The 22,763-nt window shown below is 46.3% G+C and overlaps 1 protein-coding gene across 2 annotated transcripts in view; it reads left to right on the plus strand.

The window, feature by feature from the left end:
• The first annotated feature begins 5,364 nt into the window (after positions 1-5,364).
• The window catches only part of glg1b (golgi glycoprotein 1b), a 28,384-nt gene continuing 10,985 nt past the window's right edge, over positions 5,365-22,763 (plus strand). The window contains exons 1-9 of one of the 2 annotated variants that reach the window (XM_067249622.1): positions 5,365-5,682; positions 16,123-16,152; positions 17,834-17,920; positions 18,839-19,054; positions 20,433-20,636; positions 20,851-20,922; positions 21,190-21,376; positions 21,555-21,769; positions 21,847-21,968. In XM_067249622.1, coding sequence (XP_067105723.1) covers positions 5,365-5,682; positions 16,123-16,152; positions 17,834-17,920; positions 18,839-19,054; positions 20,433-20,636; positions 20,851-20,922; positions 21,190-21,376; positions 21,555-21,769; positions 21,847-21,968 — 1,451 coding nt within the window. The remainder of the gene's footprint in view (positions 5,683-16,122; positions 16,153-17,833; positions 17,921-18,838; positions 19,055-20,432; positions 20,637-20,850; positions 20,923-21,189; positions 21,377-21,554; positions 21,770-21,846; positions 21,969-22,763) is intronic. The other variant, XM_067249623.1, reaches the window with a different exon arrangement.

A 22,763-nucleotide genomic window follows, 5' to 3' on the forward strand; every position in this document is an offset into this window, starting at 1 on the left:
TACCAGAAATAAAGCTACTTTCAATTTTGTGGAATGCCTCAATGAACGTGTGTCCTGCTTTGCAGTGTGTTCTATAAGAGCCAGATGACAGTACAAGATAAAAGGGATTGGGTTTGGGATTGTATTCAAGGGACATTGCTGACTGGGGATGAGATTAGATCAATTTCCAATCCCAAAAGCAGTTTATAAACACTAAATTACCTTATCAAAGGTCTGCAGAGTCTGAGTCTGTTTTGCTGTCGGACCTCAAAAGCAGAGAATAAAAGATCAAAGCCTTCTGGTATTTGTTGTTGCTGCCATTTGTGCTCCATGCTCCCATAATCTTCCTTGGTCTTATCTGAGGCGCTGAGGTGGGCTTGTTCCTGCAGAGGCGGGTAAGCCCTCAAAGGTCCTGCAGATCTTTACACTGGATCTAGCGTTAGTCCTGATAACTAAGCACAAGTCCATCTGGGCACAGAACCAGTAAGGCTCAACATAACACCTAAACAGTGTTTAACATACACAGACATAAACAGCATCAGATCTCTATGAAATCTAGGGAATAAAATTGATTTAACCAGATTCCTTGGGGTTATGATGGTGGGGGAGATGGGTGGATGAATGTGTGTGTGTGTGGGTAGTCATAATACAAAAACAACCTTTAAAACATAAAGTGAAGCTGTGTCATCTGTGAAAGATCCGCACATTGACTTCTACACCACTTCAGTCTGCACGATCCCAATGAACCATCCCTCGTCCTGAGTCAGAGGTGTTATGTATTTATGTCTGTTGATATGCATCGAAATCACCTTCCTCTTCTCATGTTGCTTGACGATTTACAAAGTGTGTTCTTGTTTGCCTAACATCTTGTCAATGCTACATCTAGCTCTGTATGTCATAGGGTCTGGTCACATATATCATGTCATATATAATTCTTCACTTTATGCACATATTACGAAGCAAGTACCCCCATATTCTTAATTTGTATTAATGTGGGTGAACTGTGCAGTAAGTATCTAGGCCTCCGGATGCCAGTTCTGGATGGAGAAGTGCTGAGAAAGAATTTGGCCTTGGTGGTGTCTGCTAATTGAATTGACTGTAATGAGACTTGTCAAGGATGAGCACGTTTCATTTATCTATTTATTTATTGTTCGGAAATGAGCGGTGTCATCATCATCATTCGCTTAATGAGGCAGACGAATGAGGGACTTTTATAAAGCTTTGCTACACATCTCTCCCACGCTTGAGAATGCCTGACTTTTATTTCCAAGTGAATATGACCTTTAACTATGGGCTGAGAATTATTTGGTTGGAGCCAAGAAACAAGAGTGATTTAATTCACAAACTGAGGCCATGACATAAGCGAAAGAAGGAATTGATACTTGAGTTAAAAGTAGAGTTTATCCCCACTTTCATTTTCATGCTACAAATACTGTATTATTAGTCATGCTGATGAAAAGAGAGAAAAGTCTCTGTCTTCCCTCACTTCCCTCTATCTTTTCAATATGATTTACTCAATGGCTTCCCCTTCTGGTGAAAGCGAGAGACCCTGTCACTTCAAGAAAGTCAGCTCTATTTCATGTCAATTGTTCCTGCTGTGTTGAGGGTCCTATGCGGTAGTAGTTTACTGTAAAAGAAAAGCAACAAAACTCACTGAACACCGAGACATGCCTTCCACCAGCAAGCATGGCACCAGTCAATCAATCAATTAATTAATTAATCAATTAGCCAATTCATCAGTTACTCCAAAATTTGGAAATGTTGGATAACCTGTTTGACATAGACGCAGCTTCTGTTATCCTGGCATATTCACCTGTTACAGACTGCAGCTGCATGGACACACTTGCATTACAAGTTTTACATTTTAGCCCAGGGCAGCCTTGAGGTACCTAAAGCAAAGAAAAGACAAATAGTTTTTGGTCTTTGAGCTCCATTCATTCACCTCATTTTTCCCCAAAGTTTAAAGCCACTAACAAAACGAGGCTACTTCTCTCCCTTTACTTGTCATCTTGTCTTCTGGCTGTCAGAGTTCAAGACCTCTCCTTTTCTATCCAGTGTTTCTCTGAGGACTGCCAATTGATTTCCGTTCCTAGTGAGAGCAGTAAATTCATTTAGCTTCCATTATTGATTTGTGTGTGGACAGAAGGACTGTGTATTACACTGCTGAATCACAGAGTAGATGTATGTGGCCTAGGGCTGTGCTGTGACTCAAGGCTCACACTTCATTGTGGGATTCACAATCATTTGAAGCTGGTGCATAAAAAAACGTTCCACACAAGGCCAAAGATGTGCTGTGTGTTAGGCCTATTGTAGGCTGTGTATTGGTTTTAGTATAACGTTTTTGTATCAACAAGAGGTTACTTCATTCACAATGTTATAGAGTTTAATGTAAAACCTGTCACCATGATCTTTAATTATCTTCAATTGATGTAATTAGTTCAGTCCTCCCACCCGGATGAGAAAGGATCCAAGAATCCACTGTCTTGTAGTTGATCTGGAAATTGTATCAAAAGAAAAAAAGGTAGTTTGTTGAAGTGATAACTGGCTGACTGTCTGAATGTAATGCAATGTAATTAATTTAGCAGATACTATTTTCCAAAGTATCGTAAAGAGGGTTATTTGAACCTGTGAGCTCTTGATCTGCAGTCCAAAACATACAGCACAAAGAAAGTCAAGTTTTTCGTGTGGCTTGTCCAACCAAGATGGTTCCAGAGACATGTACATGTGTGTACAGTATGGCAAAAGCCTTGCCTAGTAAGACACTCTGCATTAGGGACACTTTCTATCCTCTGTTCTAGAGAACAGCACAGGCTTACCTCATAAGACACTACCTGCCAGAGGGACACTTTGATGGATAGGTCTATTTCGCAAATGATTAAAATGAAGCCACAGACACCCTGTCATGGTAATGCATCGTGAACATGGAATATATTTCCTACAATCATGTGACAGGGCTGAGGCTGAGTACATGACATGAGAACTGTGTAAGTCCACTGCTATCAATCAATCTCTCTGTTGAACGCTGTCTCTTGCTGGATACTGCTTCCCTCCACTTTTCTATGTATCCCATCATACCCTCTCTGTCTGTTCTGTTTTCTCTCTCCCTTCTCTCTCTCTCTCTCTCTCTCTCTTGTAGGGAGTCCTAGTCTCTATGGAAGAAACACTCTACTGCTGCATGTGCCACACTGAGGTTAAAATATGTCTAATGTAGGAGACTAATGAAAGATGAATTTGTTAAAGAACATATTCGACAGAGCGCATAAGAGGGTAATAAGAATGATGAATGTTTCTGAAATATGTGACTGCTCTGATGGCGACACAAACTTGATGTGAAAGATATTGACCTGGTGTTGAGTCAGAGAAGACTTCTTCACGGCCGAATCAACAGAGTTGGTCTTCAATTTGTAATCAGTCTGAATTGATTTCTCAATCAGAGCCAAATCTGTCCAGACGCTGCACAGGCTTGAGGAATAACAACTGCAGTGTTTGTTCTTCTGACTCAGGTTTTCTTTTGGAGCTTCTCTTCCTCTGTCTTCAGAGGATATAAATATCAGCCCTAAATATAATCTTATGAACAATTTTTCGCTTTCTTTGCCAATCTCTCTAGAATACCTCAAACTCCAGGTGGTGTCCGTTGAGGCTACATCCTGAACATACCTATCTTCTACCCCTACCTGGATATGGAATAGACTCTAAAATATTTCCTATTATTCTTGGTTCATCTGGGTCATCCCATAAGCATCCTGCCAGTTGCCCGAGTGTTTAAAATCTGAGGCCTCCTCAACTGATTCAACGTTTTTCACGCTGTGTCGCACCTCCTGCTCTTGTCCTTATGGTGACACAAAGATCCATATTCACAGAACAGGTGATGAATGCCACCCCTTCCACACCATGGTGTGAGCCAGGCACCAGACATAACACTCAGTGGCAAACTACTATTGGAGGGGTTGTGTACATTTGACACAGCTTCTGTGGTCCCTCAGCAATTACCGCTTGACTCACAAATCATCACACTTCCAGTGTCCCTGCTCCCTAGCTAGTACTGAATTCAATTACTGCACAGTAGCATTATAACCTGTCCTTTTGATGTTTCTCCCTCTCTTTCCCCCATCCAATAAAAACACAGCGATGATGAAAATACATTCCCAGGCAGTTTTGTGGCTTTTGTGGGAGGCACAAGTGCAGGAAGGGTGGGTTTCAGATCTGTTTGTGGTTTCTTTAGGACTGGAAATACGTTACACCCAGAAAATACTGAATTATTTCAGCATTAGTTTTCCACAGACCTTATTTCTTAAAGAAATCAGATTTAATTATGTTTAGATTGTTTCCTATCTCCACCCATTTCTCAGATTTGCGTAAAACTAAATCTGTAAGTAAATTTGAATACATACAGTTGAATCTGAATCTCTCCCTCTGCTTCTCTGTCTATGCAAATGTAACTCTGCCCTTGTGTGTAAATGTTCCTTGAGCCCTCATGCATCATGTGTCTGCTTCCTAGGCAGGCATCCAAGGCCTAGACACAAGTTCACCTGCAGCCTCCTGTGAATAATGATAATCCCATAAAGGGCTACTTATATCTGGAGATTCTGCAGCAGCCTCAGGTGGAGTCTATTTCCCCAGTCCCTTCTTTGTTCTGACCCCAGTCTGACCTGCAGCTTGTTGACCCACTCAGTCCTCCTTCCGGGAGTCTCTGCAGTGAGACAGCCGAGGGTGTCAGGAGGCTGTTTCTCGTACATCTGTTTGCAGACTCAAACACTGCATCGGGGACGAGACTTTCTGAGATCACTATGGACTGCTTCTTACAAACAGCAGACAGTGACGTTGTTCCACCTCTATTACCAAAGCGACACAGAGCTTGTAATACAAAAAATGTAAATCCAAACAACCATCTCAGATCAATTACCGTTCCTCTTCTACGGTCACATCAATAAATACATCCGAATGTTTTTAACATGGAAATTAGGAAATTGCATTGCTCTATAAAAAAACTGGTATTACCAACATTGACTAGTCAACGTATTATTTACGATTATACGACTATATGTCACTATTTGCCAACAATTCTATTCGAGGTGGCGGTGGGAGGGATTTATAGATATATCTGTGGAAGATCCGTTCCTGTAAATGTATTTCGCGGTGTGTGCTTGATTGAGCTAGATAGCATGTGAAACACAAATATTAAGCTATTATAATTTACCGTTATAGTAAACACAAAAAACGCATTAGTCTTGTTATTTCCCCTAGAAAAACTATTATCACGTTGAACGGCGTTTATCTAGTACTCTTACGTCTATGATCCAGTGAACTCCCCCCCCTCAAAAAAAAAGCGCACGCAGAAGAACAGGAGTGGCGTATTGCCGCTTTGCTAGAGCAATTTCCCCGAAGATGGCGGCGTGTAGACGTGTTCAGCTGCTTCTGCTGTTGATGTCCGCGTCATTCTGCATTTGTACCATTCAAGCATTTAAAACACAAAATAATGGAATTGGAAATGGACTCGGTAACCAACAAAACGCTCCTGGGCTTAACGGAGCGGCAGTCCCAGTCAAAGATGTCCCGGTTGCCGCGGCCTCGCAGCCACGGAGGACAGCCGGCTGGAAGCTGGCAGAAGAGGAGGCCTGCAGGGAAGACTTGACCCGGCTTTGTCCGAAGAACACCTGGACCAACAATCTAGCCGTGCTTGAGTGTTTTCAGGAGAGAAAAGAGGTACGCATGCTGGAGTTTGGGCGAGGCCATTCCCCTTGTTTTCATGTGTTGAAATAGGGTTAAGCAATGCTGCTTAGTTGTGTTGGCTGTGTGAGAGTTGATGCGACAATCAAAAGAACACAAGCTAATGTCGAAGTCTGTGCACCATATACTCTAAGTTTAACTGTACCCGTGTTGACATTAACATGTTTTGCCCTTTTGTCATGTTTAGCAATATTCTGCTGAAAGCATTTGCAACGAACACAGATCGATCACTTGCCATTTACTACTCTGCATACGGAATTATTACATTGAAATCCTGTTAACGGTGCAACTTGGATTGTGATTGTGAGATTGTCATCAGATAGAAAAACTTCTGTCGCATGTCCAGCATGTCTGTTTTAGCCTTGATGGACCTTATCCTGACCCTCGGCAGTATCGACTCTTCAGGAGGAGTCAATTGTACTTGTACTTCAGGGATTAAGCGATTTTGATAATAGGGGACAACAGGACGATCTTTTCTCACCCATTGTTGTAGGCGAGTCTTTTCACAATGATGAAACCTTTAGTAGAGGGAGCTCGAATACTTTTTTTTTTTGGTCGGGATTCTTATCAGCCAAATTGCTATGTGAATGAATCAGTTTCATGATCATAATCATTTATCAACGTCTTACCGCACATCTTTGTTGCTGATTCGATTAATTCACTTTTAAAGAGGTTATAAATGCTATAATATGTCTTGTTGGGTAACCAATTTTCTCTTAGATTAAAGCCCTTGAGCAGCATTTTCAGTCTTGGATCTTGTCAAGTTCCAACTCTAAGAGTTTGTTTAGTAGGTTAATACTGCTGAAACACTACATGTTCAGTCAGGTTAAGATCCAATCCCTCCCCAAACCCCAAATCAGTCACAAGTTTATAGCCATATGTGGCTTAACTCTCTACTGCCATCTCACTGGGACAGTAGTCTTGTTTTCCCTTCTCCCTCTCCTTTCTAAATCACTGGAGCAGTCCACGCATGAGCGCAAACTAAAGAACACACGTTGCCCTCTAAGAATGACTGTTTCTCACACCCCTCAGAGACACACTAATGATCAGAGAGACCGGGAGCTGTTATGTCTGCTGATAAGACTCGTGACCCATTTTATTGAGTCCAATTTAGTTCCCCCCCACCCGTCTTCTTTTCATTTCTGTCTTCGGTTCTATGGCTGGCCTGTGCCTTTTATCTGTAGGATGAAACATTTAGTTGTCTTCTCTCTCTGAGCCTCTCTGATAACCTAATCTACTGAGATGGCAGAGTTGTGTGTGCGTGTGTGTGTGTTTGTTTTACCAGCCATGATTTCGAGTAAAGCCGTGCTCTTCCTCACACGGGTGAAAGGATGGATTTGAAATGTCATCTCCGGCTGGCTGCTCCGCATCTAGACCCGCTCTAGAAGCCTTACAACACCTTGACTCCACTCCATTCAGCTGAGCAGACATGCTCCCGTATTCAAATTCTATTCACTTGTTTTCACTCCTGTCTCTGGTTTAGCTTTGGTTATCTGAAACCATGACAACGCTGCAGCCCCAGTGTGCCAGCCTAGTTCCTGTTGGCTGGTGTCAGCGTGTAGAAAAACCACACAGTTAACCAGGACCATCAATCTTTATTACACATGGGTGTTCTGCTGTGTTTGCAGACACACAGTTGGGGTGGGTGGAGGGGAAGCTGCTCTCATCATAAAAAGTATGGTAACCATTCAATTCTGATTTGGCAATTTAGAAATGTTTGGATGCTTGGCATTCACCCCCCCCCCCCCCCCCCCCCAGCTCTCCTTATGTACCCAACAATGCCATCCTCAAATCTGCTGAGGCTAAAACTTCCTCCAACGTGGCCCTGAGTGAGACCATAATTATTGAAATAATGACTTCGCTCCAACTCTGTAACAGCTGTGGCCTTCTGAAGAGGTAAATGGCTCCTATAAATCTCTCTCATCTGCTCTAGGCAGGGACCCAGTTCGAACCCCTCCCACTCCCCAACGCCCCAGCAGCGCTATCATCAGCGCTAACGCTCGCTCGCGAGGCTGGGGGCAGCTGCCGCGTGTCGGAGTCTGCCTGGCATCAGCCGGTGTCGGAGTCTGCTCATCTGCATTTTGAGCAGAATCCTGACAGACGGATGAGCGGTAAACAAAAGGGTGAGCGTGACTGATCTGGAGGAAGACTCCCCAGGGACGAGGAAGGCGCCCACAGGGAACGGAGAGGAAGAACTCAATGGTTCATCAGTCTTTAGTCCTCGGAGTAGGCTGTTTTGTTGTGGGGGAGAGAGAGACTACTAGAGGAAGGTTCTGTGGGAGACTTGTGTTTAAGGCTTGTGAGTCATGTTTAGTAGTTCATTTTTCTCTTGTTTCTCATCTCTCGCTTCTTCTCACTCTCTGTCCTGACACACACACACACACACACACACACACACACACACACACACACACACACACACACACTGTACCTGATATCACATTTTAGCAGTGTCTCAGGCTGTCCATGAAGGCCCTAATGTGTCTAAATTACCCATCTTTCCCACCTTTACTACTTAATGGGGAACAGAAACTCTGGACCGAGTCGCTATGGGCTCATTGTTGGGGACGATAACGAGAGAACGGGAGGTGGGCAGCCCGATACTGCAGTCACTGCAGTGCTTTCACTTCACGCTTGGAAAAGGTATTTTGTGTCAGTGAGTGGATCTTGATGATTTTTAATTAATGCCGCCTTCCACTTCGTTTTAAATGTAATGTCATGGCCATTCGTTATGGTGCTGATAGGGGGTCAGAGGGTGATGGTATAAATTCTAGCTACAGGAGACTGCTGTAACAAAAGAGCCCTCACCCCCGGACTGCCTCTGCCCTGACCGTGTGGCTGTGTAAAGTGGTGGCCAGAGTGCTCGTGTCCCTCTATTCAGACCATGGCTTTGCTGATGCAGCTTAGCCTTTAAATGCTCCCTGAACTTCCATCCCATTCCAATGATCCATTAAAATGATGCACTCTGTGTGCTGTAGTCTGACTTGGCAGGGAATTAAGGTTGAGGCCTGCATATCTGCTGGCTTGGAAAGATAGTTATTTTATCTTAAATGTACCAGATGAAGACTGAAGGAACAGTGTTATGACAACACAAAAGACTCCTATGAGGAAGTCCTCATTATTCCAGCTCACATGCCGTGTTTCCAACACTCTGTGTCTTGCTCACTTTCCACCTACCCTCACCGCTCCTCACTCCCACCCTAATCCTCTCGCACTGTCACATTTTATTTCCTGTGGCGGTGGCTCCTATGTGCATTGTGTGAGGTTGGCGCCGCAGCATGGACCTGTGACCCGGCGTGATCTGGCCAGCTGGCTTGTACGGCGGAGTCCCGGGTCTTCTGTGCTGAACAGTCATGGAACATAAAATCCCTGAGGCCAGATCACTTCTTCCAACAAAATTAGAATTGAACAAGCCAGTGTTTAACTGAATTTCCCCCCTCCCCCTCCACGATCTCTAAAAAATTGTTTATTTCTTAATCAACATTTATAAAAGATTAATGTGCCACTGTGTCTGTTGTTGTTATTCTGAGCATAAGAAACAGGTGTAATCCTGGGATGGTTGTGAATAATTCATCCACGTTTACCACAGTGTTTTCCTCATTGGTGATTTTCTTTTGATCCTGAGGATGAAGAGGAATGCTGTTGATGCGTGTGTGGGTGTGGGTGTGTGTGGGGTGCCGGAGACTGTTGAAGTTTACTGTGTGCTGAAGGCAGACTTGGCTTACGTCAGAAGTGAATGTTGATGACATTATCTTCACAGTCAGCACAGAGAGCCTGATTTATCCTCCCCCTCAGCTCCTCTGCAGTCTGATGGACTTCTAAGTGCCTTGTTTAATGTGTGACTGTGGCCATCGTCTCATCTGCATGATTACAGGCTGGTGGAGGAGGTGTGTGGGAGTGCAGTGCTGAGGGCAGAGTGGGTCACACTGTAGGGATAGTCACTTTGAGGCTGATTAAGTGGCCCTCTGATTGTCTCCCTCCCTCTCTTTGCCAGTGGTTAAAAAGCAGACCAGCTGGAACGTTGTCGAGAGACTGCTGTGTTCATATGCTTAAATCCCACTTTCTATCCGGGGGTGGGTATGCTTGCGTTCAGCTTGTTTGTGGGGGGCAACTGGAGGGTATGTTCCCTCTGAAGCTCTGTGACGCTTGATAGCGAAGGCAAGGCAATAAACAAGAACTGAAGGGTATTCCATGGGTGTGTAGGATGGACGCTGATTGAAGCAGGGCTTCAGTCGGCAACTTGCACCTGTCCTTTGCAAACCTGTGGAGGCTTCAGCAGGGCGACGACAGCTGTGTGTGTGTGTGCGTGCGTGCGTGTGTGTACACGGAGCAGAGAGAGACGTTTGCCCTGTAGGAGAACAGACCCTCTGATAAGGACACTGACGCACTCCCCAACACCTACACACACACACACTGCGGGGCGGCTCTGATTTCTGTGTTATCTCCCCGTCGCAGTGCATGCCCGTTGCGCCCAGGGATGGATGGTTTATGTGGCCCCGGGTGTCACGCCGCACCGCCTGTGTCACTACGCCCCTCGCCACGGAGCTCCATCTCAATCTCTGCAGAGGCCTGGCCCGGAGAACGGAAGAGAGGGAGAGGGAGAGGGGCTCCCCCAGAGTTTATCCTATTAGAGGATGGGAACAAAGAGACGAAAGGCACACTGACACTGTCTCTATCCCAGATCGATCCCACACACAAACACCCACACACACTCCAGCCCTGGGGGCACCTCGACAAATGCAGGACTTTGTATTCAAGTCCACCCCTCCATCGGATTGGAAGGAGCCCATTATCATGCCATAATCATGTCGAGCCTATTCTAAATGTCAGCCCACAACCAACAACCAAAGCAATTTACTTTTCAACGTTTTAACTTTTTAAGAGATTCTCTGGCCTACATCCCGACCAGTGAGGGACGGCAGCAAGAGGGGGTTGCATGTTGAAGATGAAGTGATTGCTGTCAATAACCAGTCTTTCCCTCTCCTCAGACAGGTGGAGTCGACAAGGCTGACAAAGCATCCACCATGTCGTGCGTGTGTGTGCTGCATGCTGCTTAGGAAAGCAAGGTGGATGCTGTGATTAGAATGAGAATAAGGTGCTGGCTAGCTAGCGTTTCACCTCCAAGCTGAGTGTGTGACGTCAACTGCTGCAGCCTTCCAGAAGGCTTCAGAGAGCAGGAGAGAGAGAAAGAGGGGGGGGGGGCAGCCTGACTAGGCTGCGGAGGTCACGTCATCACTGATGTTTTTCATCCTGGCTTACAGTGCTTCCCGAGTACAAAATACTTTCAGTGTGGAAAATCTGTCCGAAGGGGGTATTTTGGGGTCTTTGGGGGATGGGTGTGACATGGCTTTGCAAATCAAGATGGAGAAGACAAATCTGTGTTAAAAACTGTGTCTTTCCTCCCGGATGTGAGTTGTATTGCTGTGACTTGCACTTCCGCAGACACGCTGCCTGTATGCAGAGTTATCAGAACTCCAATGTGCTCTGTGACCTTCTCCTCGTGCATGCCACACATTACTGCAACAAGATTATTTTACAATAAACCTTGGCCTGTGGAGGGCCAGGAGGAAGACCAGACGCCCTACTTGCAAAGTCAGTCCTTTTCACATTAGGTCTATTCCCTGACCAAATTATTCCCCTCTATTTGCAGTTTTATTAGCCTAGTTCGTAAAGCCCTTTATCTGCACGCAGCAACTCCATCTTTTAATTGCTCTGCTTTCATTCCCAGCTTCGGCACAGTGCTTGGCGAGCAAATCTCTTCTCATTCCTCTATGCCTCTTTATTTCAGCCTTGAACCCCTATGCTTATATTTCAGAGTTGAAACTGTGGTCCCTGAAAAAAGATCCTTCCCCCCTCTGCCTCTCTCCACAGTGCTCTTTGATGGTGGTGAAGGCAGCCTGAGCATGCTGCAGGCTCCAGACTAAACAGTTGCAGTGGTTTGAAAAGTTCAGACTGCCCTTAGTTGTTGTGGTCGAGTGCTGGGCTTGCATTCTTGGGGATTCATTTTCAAGTTCATTTTTCCCCTAGTTGGTACAGAGAAAAGTCCCAAAGCACCATCAAGTGCTAATATTTTAGATGTTTCTGGAAAAAGTGAAATGATTCCGATTACGCTGACAAGCCTAGAGCTGTGTGTATGTGTATCCTTGCGTGTCCTGGCTTGAACTTTATATTGTTTACATCCATGTCTGCTAAAAGAAAGGAATTCATGACCTACATGGAAATGCTGTGATAGGCTAATACTGTCAAAAATGCACACAGTCATAAAGGTTACTTCTGAGGTGTCAATTTGCTAAGTGATGTGACATGGAAGGACAGAAGTTGGGGAGAAGTTCTGATATTGTGCCTACTTTGAAGGAATCTTCTAGCTTTATGTGCTGTAAAACAGCTTGATACAACCCACTGGAATTGCATTGTCTTCAATCAACCCAACAGCAGAATTGGCTGCAATCACGTACAAGGAAGATTGAAAAAGAAATTGCACTTTGATAGTTTCGAGAGAGGGCTGAGTGGTCGGTCTCTGAAAACGTATGCTGTCCAACACATTTGCCAGACTCCTACGCATAATGTATCAGGATGTTTGTGTTCATTGATGTTACACTTTCCACAATTAGAATAACGGTTTTTGTATGTGCTTAGGTAAGTCCAAAACCGTTTTCAGAAAAAGCTCACAATTGTTGATTGCAGACCAGAGAATTGCCCGTGCAAATGGACTTGAAGCCAAGTGAGCTGAACTTTCTCAGATGGGATGGCCAGCTGACGTGTGTGTGACCAGGAAGCTAACAAAATCTGACATTGGTGGACAGGACTGAATTTACTTCTACAATAAGACAGTTCTTCACATCCTCCAGTATGCCTACATGTCTTTAACTGTTTCTGATTTGGACTCTATGACCTAACCAGCTGCATCATTGTTGTTACAGTAGTTGAGGCCTTTGAGATGGCAGGAAAACCACATTTCTACTATTTCAGGAAGTGACCCTCGCTGTAAAGACTACATCCGTTTCAGCGGCTGCCTCTCTAAGCCCTTGGATAAACCTTTTGACAAATGTAGCGGTACAGTAGTAAATAGGCCACAACAAGTGTTGAGTATTGAAAGATGAATGACTCTGTGTAGTCTCATCTTCACAAGACTAGATCAATGAGATACCTTCAAAGTCTCCCTGTCAGAAGTCATTTGAGGATGTGCCAGTGAATCCTACTGGAATATATCCAGTAGCCAGATATTCTTCGTCAATTCTATTACTATTGTCATATCTGTATGAATTAGCCAAAGTGGTATTGACATTGGACATTACTTCAGCAATAGTTTTTTTTTTGGTATACTTTATTTTTATTTTTTTTACTGTGACTGACTGTTGAGAGACAGATGAGTTACATGTCCTCAAAAGTATCCGATGGCCATTGACCATCTTGCTACCTTCTTGGGCAAGCCAAAGCTAAATACAGTTCCCTATGAGGGCACTAGAGAAGCTTCTGGATTGGCTCCATGAGACTGCTTCCTGGTGATTAGACCCAGGTCCATTAGCTACGCGAGTCAGTGCTGATGCATTCCATAAACTTGCTTCCTCAGCTAGCCATCAGCGTCACAGAGATGATGGTCTTCCACAGCGCCTATCGCTTTAGACCGAGACCTGTAGAGAGCGTGCAGAGCCATTCACAGAACAATGCATGCTGCTGGGGGCACTGTTCATCACCCTGCCGAGACATTTGCATGTTGGAGAGGAGAAAGCGCTGTGACTTTTCCACTGTTTGTAGGTCAGTCCTACAGCTAGAAGGATGAACGAAAGGTAATCTGATGACTTTTGGACAACCTAGTCCTGCCCCTCCCAACTTCTAGCATTTCACCTGGAGGGGGAAGGGGAGGTCTCTCTTGCCTCCCACTGGAATATCTGTTGCCCTTGAAGGTCCACCCTTGCCTATTCAAACTCTGCTCTTTGACACACTCAAAATGTCAGCGTCTGTCTCTTGAAATAAACCCATTTCACCTCTTAGCTTCCCAGCTGCTGACAAAAGCACCTTTGCATGCTGAAGTTTACCCAGTTCTGGTATTGTCCCCCTCTTTTTACTTTGACTCAGTAGCAGAGCAAAGTAGCTTCCTAGTAGTTAGCAGCAAAAGGCTAGTTAACTAGTCGGCATAAGCGACAAGCTAGCAAGATATTTAGCAGCAGCAAGCTAGTTAGCTTGTTAGGTCATTAGCCACATACCTGTTGGGCAGTGGCCTTGTTTCTGTGGTATGTGCTATGCTCTTGGTGGGCTTGCATACCATGGTGTATCTGTCTCACATAGCAGTACAGCAGCTACTGCCAACGGAGCAGATATTTAGAGATATTCCTGGAATTGGGTATATGAGCATGCGTCTGGCAAACATGAGGATGTTTTCCCTCTCTCCAGACAGTGTCGCTCGCCCTGGCAGATGAGCTGATTTAGTGGCCCTGATAGGCTCTATTGAAAGCCTTCCTCTTCTCTTGAGGACGGTGTAGTGCCTCACCCATCTCTTTCCCTCCCGTTGTCCCCCCTTTCTTCTGTGTTAAGGTTGTGATAATAAGAGAGCAACTCTGGATTTTCCTGCCTGCTTATTTCATGCCGCCTATTTTTCATGTTAAGGCACAACAACCTATATTTTGCCACAGAGTCATGGTGTGTGATGGTGCGTGGAGCGGGAATGCAAATGCTATTCCTCCACTATACCCATGATTTCCTCAGAGAGCCACGAAGCCATGATGATGTTAATTAAACTAGTGGGATAATTTGTCTTTTAGCTCTGACAGGGAGATTGTATGCTTCACAAAAAACATGCAGTGCGTGTCTAACCTCGCATGCGTGCGTCTGTGATAAGACCAGTGCTGTCCTAGCATTTTACTCTAAGCAGAGGGCGTAGGCACAGCAAATGGATCAGATTCTATAATACACTTCTAATGACATCTATGTTAGTGCAGGGACATGACTTTCTTATAGCATGCATGTTTTATTCCATATGTCTAACAACACCTCTGCATAACCCTGGTGCTGATTGACAGCCATAGACCCGGCCCATTTGGACCACATAGTAGCCAGTCTCATCTCCAACTAAACACAGTGGCCTCAGCACGGTCTTATTGCCATCTGGGCCAACTGTATTACATTCCTGTTGATGGAGGACATTGCCTTTCTAATGCCCTGTGTGCCCCTACCCCCTGTTTTCATCATTGTCACAAGCCCTGGGCTGGGCTGTTGTAAGTCCTCAGTAAGGATGATGCAACACACCAACACAGTGGTCCCTGCTTGTCTAGGCTGTGCTTGGTGGCACAACCATTTGTGTTGTTCTCAACCTCTGGTCCAGACAGTGAGACAACGGCTGCCTACTTTGAATGTCAGTAGTCTATTTAAAGCACATTTTGTATTTGTGTGGGCTCTGTTTAAAGGCAATGCTGGTTATTGGGAGTGTTTGAAACGTGTGTGTGTTTTCTGCCAGGGACAATCCAATGTAGGTTATATAGTTAACCTGTTTGTTTGCTTTCAAGGAAAACAAGGACTTTGGGTTTCTCCCTGCTCTCAGGTTCCCCCCCACCCCCACCCCACACACACCAGTTCTGGGTAGCTGCCTGGGCCCTGACCTCGTTCTCAGCCCAGTCTTGCAGCTGTCAGCCTTCAGTGCATTGCTGGAAGCATGGTAGCAAATAATTACACTAGGCGTGCAGTGTCAGCCTCAGTGTTTTAGCTCTGAGTGTTTATCTGCTACAGAGAACAACACTCGTCCTAGTGTGTGTGTTACAGCACGGAGGCGGTTCTCTTGTGCTCAGCTGCTAGCTGTGCTTTGTCTCTTGACTTGACTTGCCTGTCTGAATGTATTCCCATCGTTGTGTATGTGTTCAGGGTTATCGCTTCCAAATCTCTGATGAAGTCAAATTGGTGAAGCAGAGTCCTACTAGATGTTAAGCTTAACGCTAGGGAAATAAGTTGAAATAATGTGTGTACTGTATGGGTGTGTGCTTGTCACTCTGTGTGTGTGTGTGTGTGTGTGTGTATGTGTGTGTGTTGGTTAGGCTGTCAGTTTGATTGTGTGTTTCTTAGGCTGTGCATGTGTTTTTGTGTGTGTGTGGGTGTGTCCTTGGCCAGGGCTCTTCTCTGAGACTTACAGGCAGTTCACAACCTTCACAAGTCACTGTCAAACTGGTTTGGGTTTTATGTCTGTCCATGTTTGTGTGTGTGTTTGTGAGAGAGAGAGAACGAGAGAGAGGTGTGCATAAGATGCATGTAAAAATGAGATGACAATTGTGGTGTGCGTTTGTGCAGTGTAACATCCTTGATGCTAGTTTGTCTGTGTTTTAGAGGTAGGGATCTACCCCTTATCTCTGGTCTCCAACAGCAAGGCAGGGCAGAGGCAAGGTAAAACCTAATCCTCTCTAATACCTGACTCTTTTCTCTTGGTTTCAGCAGGATACGGAGATTGCTGCAGACTGCAACCATGTAAGTACTCATCCTCCTCTCTGCCTTTCATCCAAAACATTACGTTCCTCCTCTCTTCTTTACGCATCACTCGCCGCCCTGTCGGGTCTACATGCTTGTGAGGGGTGATATCATCTGCTTCCTAAGTGCATCATCTCCATCAGTCCTGCATCTGGCCCTGACCCACAGCATTGTAACACCTGTCTAGAAGAACCTGCAATATTCAAACCCAGCTCATACAGCGATTGACCACAGTGTGAAAGGAAGAATGAATGTAAAGTTAGACCAAACAGCAGCTTAGAAGGCAATAAACAACTGTTAGCTGTAGTCTTCTACTGTAATCAGTAGCTAACTCCGGATATTGGGCCTGTGTTTTCTGCTGTAGTCAGGACTCGGTTGACGTCACCGTGAGACAGGGAAGGCTGAATGTTGAGTGGGTCTTATAAAGCCACCCTGCCCTTACAAGGTTAAAGCCCCAGTTAGATGACTGCTCCTTGTCCATATGCCAGAGCCACGTTTCTAGTCATTGACACCATTTATTATGGCCCTGCCTTCAAACACTGTAATTATAGTGGTGACTCTGTCTCTCTCCGCCTCTCTCCGCCTCATCTCTGGGTCTCTGTATCTCCCCGTTTCTCTACCTCTCATTCGTACGTGTCCTTCTTCTCGCCCTCCCTCTCTGAACAGTCAGTCATCCCATCTCTCAGAGTGTTTTTCAGCATCGCTTTATGGCCCTCTTCAAGACGTGGCCCATAAACCTGATCCTGCGCTCGTAAAACTCAGCGACTCCATGACAGGTGTTTTTGCAGGCTCTCACACACAGAGAGAGTAGGAGCGGACTCTGGGCGCAGCAGCATCAGTAAGAAAGCACGCCAAGTCGGAAGAACATCATAATATGTTGCAAATCCCCCCCCCCCCCACACACACACCCCCCCCCCCACACACACCAGACGTCTCAGAGCCGTGATATCGTCAGGGTTACCAAGGACCAAGGTCTCATCTCAGCCGTAGGTGTTGATTGCGTCAACAGAGTTGTTAATGAGATGCTGAGTTATTTTTGGCCCCATCACCATAGATTGTGTGCATTGTGTATGAGCCACAAACAAACACATGGCCCGGCCCGTCTCTGATCTGGGGCTCTGCAGCCGGATATGTGTTGGCACCTCCTGCCTGTCAGAACATTTGCTGTAGCAAGACTTTCCCGTCGTTTTAACAACATATTTCTATTTTTCGTCTCTCAAAGTGGTAGTTTTAGTTGCTCAGACTTGCTGATGTGTAAACTATGAGGGTTAATCACCAGTTGATGATAAATGTCCTATTTCCTCAGGATTCGTGACACAGGGCTTCTCCAAGCTTGTTTTGGGTAACTGGCTAATGGCGAGTACTGTGTGTGCGGGCGTGTGGGTCTGCTGATTTGCAGTCAAACAGCATTAAGATGTCGTCTCCTAGCTTCAGATCCAGCTGTAGAATGATCAGATATTCCCTCGTGGTTTTCCTCCATCACCATCTTGATTGTCCTCCATCCCTCAATCTCTTTCATTCTCTATCCCCTTATCCTCGTGGTGTCATACTATGAGTCTCAATAATGAGCTACAGAAGTCTCAACCTCCTATCTCTCTACCTCATTATTCTGCCATGTTGACACTCCCTTCTATGTCTTTCTTGCCTTAGTCTCATCCCTCTTTCCCTCTCTTCACCTCAGCTGCTGTGGAACTACAAGCTGAACCTAACGACCGACTCAAAGTTTGAGTCTGTTGCCATGGAAGTCTGCAAGAGCACCATCCCCGAGGTAAGTCAGGGGTTCCATGACGGGTTAATGGTCACTGATCCTGGATCCATTACTTTTTGCGAATGACGGTGAAGTTGTCTTGCCGAGTTTGATCTCGCTTCTCAGGTCACTGTGAGGAAAAAGGAGGCGTCTCCAATAACAAATCACTGTCATAGATTCAGTTCTGTTTCATACTCATTAGTTTACATAAAACACGTTGAGAAACGAATGCTCTCTTTCAAACACAAGCACACCCATCCCCCCAACACACATACAGGCGCACACACACACACCTACGTATACACACACATGCTGCATGTGTTTGAGAGACCCCAGAGCATTTACCATACTCTCCAGGGAGTAAATGAGCACACACACACACAACTATATATTTAGGGCTGGCAGATGGAAGTAGTAACATAAACCAGATAATATGCTGTCAGGCTGTGACACACCACAGTGCTACCCTCCACAAAGAACCTGCCTGTGTGTGTGCACCTGTGTGTGTGCACCTGTTTGTGTGTCTGTGTGTGCATCTGTGTGTGTGTGTGTGTGTGTGTGTCTGTGTGTGTGGGCCTGGTACTGAGGGACTTATCGGAGCTACAGCCAGCTTGTTTAAGGCTGATTGTTCAAGCTGCCTGCTTGCTGATTGTGTGCCTGCGCACTCCTGATGCTTGTTGTGAATGTTGTCAGACTCGGATCACACCAAATCAAACCGTTCAATGAAACAAGGCAAACTGCTTGATATTGATTTCTTGTACCATAGCTGGTGGACTGTTATAAACATTACAAAGTTATATTCTTAAAAAAAGCTACTTTATTGACTTTACAGTTTGTATTTTAGGTGAACATGTGTTTTGATTTCCTGACTCAATTAGCCGTTTTCACAACAACACAATAAAGAATTGTCCCCCCCCCCCCCCCCCCCCCCCCCCCCAGATTAAGGAGTGTAATGAGGAGGAGCGCGGGAGGGGCTTCCTGGTGTCCTGCCTGGTGGATCACCGTGGCAACATCACGGAGAACCACTGCCAGCAGTACGTAACGAAGATGACGAGCATCATCTTCAGCGACTACCGGCTCATCTGCGGCTTCATGGACAAGTGTCGAGAGGACATCAACACCCTGCACTGTGGCAGCATCAGCACTGGGGAGAAGGTGTGTGTGTGTGTGTGTCAGCATCCCAAACCTGGGTTAGTCAGGGTTAGGAAAGGCATGTGTAAAAGACCTGTAAGGAGAGTTATGTGGTGCTAGAGGGGGTTTTGGGTAGGGAGAAGGGACAGAGTTCACCTTGAACAGACTGGTGTCTGTCTGTGTCCTGCCTCTCCCCTCTGTCCATGGCTGGGCACAAATTCCATTGATTACAAGATGGCCTCAGTGGTGGTGGCTAGGAGGAGTTATAGGGGTCAGCTTTCAGACTGAGTGAAATACGACGTGATGTTACCGTTTGCTGAAAGCAAGCCATGCTGGAAGCGTGGGGGTTTGGCACTAAACTACAGGCCCCAGGCTTGAGTAGAAATGGCTTGACCTGCACTGGCCCATGTGGGCCCCCGGTCCTAGTTAGGCTAATTGTTCCTGTCAGCTAGCTCTCCGAGACACGTCCTGTAGGCCTAGCCAGTCTGCAGGCACGATGTGTCTGTTTGTGTGGAGCACCCAAAGTGAGGTTGCCTGGCATTAGCGAGCTGGCTATTATTGAGATCATGATTTGAATGGCCTTCTCTCTCTTTGTATCTTTTTCTGTCTCTCTCTTTGTCTGTCTCTGTAGTGTCACTGAGCTGCTATTGTTGTGACTAGATGGAGCCACAGTGTAATTAGCCCTAACACAGGCCTTGTTTGTAGGATATGCGCTGAGTAACAACAGTGAAAGCCATGGGGTTTTCGAAAGGAGTACATTTACATTTACATTTAGTCATTTAGCAGACGCTCTTATCCAGAGCGACTTACAGTAAGTACAGGGACATTCCCCCGAGGCAAGTAGGGTGAAGTGCCTTGCCCAAGGACACAACTTCAGTTGGCATGACCGGGAATCGAACTGGCAACCTTCGGATTACTAGCCCGATTCCCTCACCGCTCAGCCACCTGACTCCCCTGAAGTTGAGTAAGGTTAATGTTATCGCCATAGAGTTGAATGTACGATGCACTCAGCAGAATGTGGCTGTTCTTTCCTGTCCCTCTGAGCCCTGTGTGACTGACAGACTGTTTGTTTGAGGTCCTCTCTCTATTTCTGGGTTCTGATCCCGGATGTGGGTTGATGGGAAGTGGCTGTTTCTGGGTCTAGCCGGAGGCACATGTAAACAATTGGTTCCTCTTCTATCTCGCTATTCATTTCTGTCTGACTCACTGCATCTGCCTGTCTGTGTTTTGTCTCTGTGTCTCTGTCTCTGTCTCTCTCTCTGTCTCTCTGTCTCTCTGTCTCTCTGTCTCTGTCTGTCTCTGTCTGTCTGTCTCTCTGTCTCTCTGTCTGTCTGTCTCTGTCTGTCTGTCTCTGTCTGTCTGTCTCTCTGTCTCTGTCTCTCTGTCTCTCTCTGTCTCTCAGGACATCCATTCCCAGGGTGAGGTCATTGCCTGCCTGGAGAAGGCCTTGGTGCGAGAGGCAGAGCAACAGGATCTGGCTCATCCAATCAGAGACGAGTGTAAGAAGTCCATCATGCGCGTGGCCGAGCTCTCGTCCGATGACTTCCACCTGGATCGATACCTGTACTTCTCCTGTCGTGAAGACCGCGAGCGCTTCTGTGAAAACGTACGACACTGGGAGAGTGTGTGTATGCGTGGGCGTGTGTGTGTAATTGCGTATGTGTGTTTTTGTGTATTTGTTGGCACACACACACACACACACACACAGTTGAAAGAGGAATTAATTGTTGCTGCTGGCAAACAACAGGAATCATCTATTGAAATGTGAATTTGGTGCGTCATACAGGGTGTTGAGGGCTCTCTCTCTGTTGTGGTTTCAGACCCAAGCTGGGGAGGGCAAGGTCTACAAGTGTCTCTTCAACCATAAGTTTGAGGAGGGCATGTCTGAAAAGGTACGTGCCAACCACACAGAAAGACTGTGTGGTCGATAGTTACTGGTTCTAGTCCGCTGTACGTCGCAATATGGTTGAGTGCGTTCGTCACCCTCCATTTACCTCACTTGATATTTTGTATCCTTTTATTGAATGAAGAATAAACAAAGCTGACCATTGACCTACTTGATAACTGGTGTCAGAGTGAAGATAATAGTCAAATTCTAACCCCAAAATCTTTTTCTCTCTCCCTTTCTTTCTCCCACTCTCTGACTGCCCCTCCCCAAGTGTCGAGACGCCTTGACCACCAGACAAAAACTGATAGCACAGGACTACAAGGTGAGCTACTCCCTGGCCAAGGCCTGCAAGGCTGACCTGAGGAAGTACCGCTGTAACCTGGACACCAACCTGCCGCGCGCTCGCGAAGCCCGTCTCTCTTACCTGCTGCTCTGCCTGGAGTCTGCTGTCCACAGAGGTGTGTGTGTGTGTGTGTGTGTGTGTGTGTGTGTGTGTGTGTGTGTGTGTGTGTGTGTGTGTGTGTGTGTGGGGGGGGGGGGCTGGGGGCTGCATGTTCTTGCCACAATGTTCCATGTATGAAAAATGCCCCCTAAGCCTAATAAATCCCCCAGAATAATACTGTGTGTGCGTCACAGGACGGACGGTGAGTGGGGACTGCCAGGGGGAGATGCTGGATTACAGGAGGATGCTGATGGAGGACTTCTCCCTGAGCCCGGAGATCGTGCTGCACTGCCGGGGGGAGATCGAGGCCCACTGCTCGGGCCTGCACCGGAAGGGACGGACCCTTCACTGCCTCATGAAGGTGGCCCGCGGAGACAAGGGCACTGTGGACGGCCTGTGTCAGAGCGCGGTGAGAACTCGCTCACTCATGACACACACACACACACACGTTGACAGGTCCTAACCCAGGAGCCGTGTCCCTCACAGCTCCAGACCCTGATCCAGTCAGCTGACCCGGGGGCGGACTACCGAATAGACCGTGCCCTCAACGAGGCCTGCGAGTCCGTCATCCAGACCGCCTGCAAACACATCCGCAACGGGGACCCCATGTGAGTATTATATACACACAAACACAACTGCACGCACACAAACTCGCCATACCACACACATGCAGACACACCCTCTCAACAAGAAAACATGACATTGTATTCCACGTAAGTGATACGCATACACACGCGCACACGCTCATACATGCTCAGAGTTCCAAGAGATGCCATATGTCCAGCCATATGCTGGTTCCAGCTCCCATGCATAATCATGGACAAGCTCCGTGACTGTTGTGTCTCAGTGCTGTCTCTGCTCCTCTGCACTTTCCTCTCGTTCTAGTCCCTCTCTCTTTCTGCTGAGTTCAAACATGCCTTCCATGGCTGTCTCAATTGGGTTTATTTGACATCCATTATGTGGGTCTTGAGTTATTAATAAGCACACTGCAACCTGGCTTCATAATTTCTCCTCTTTGTGTAATGTGAGACGAGTATTGAATATTTCCACTGCTTCCTGAAAAAAAGTGCTTGTTCTCTTCCTCCTCCTCTCCTCCTCCTGTTTCTATCACCCTGCTGCTCATTAATGCTGTGAAGCATATCCAATCATTGCCTCTCTCTGTCCTCTTCTTTGAAACAACCTGCGTCCATGAATACATTACTCCCAATAAAGTGAAGCTTAATTCAGTGAGGTGTGTATGTGTGCGCGTGCGTGCGTGCATTTGCACATCAGCAAGGACCCTGGTGAACTCCTCTCTACAAACCCCTCTCCCTGCTTACACACTGGCTTTTAATGAGCTCAGCCGTCTCTGGAAACGGGGGGGTGCGGGGAGCACTGTGCCAATCACAGATGAGAAAGGAAGG

The sequence above is a fragment of the Osmerus mordax genome, chromosome 13, assembly GCF_038355195.1.
Source record: "Osmerus mordax isolate fOsmMor3 chromosome 13, fOsmMor3.pri, whole genome shotgun sequence".
NCBI classification, from domain to species: Eukaryota; Metazoa; Chordata; class Actinopteri; order Osmeriformes; family Osmeridae; genus Osmerus; species Osmerus mordax.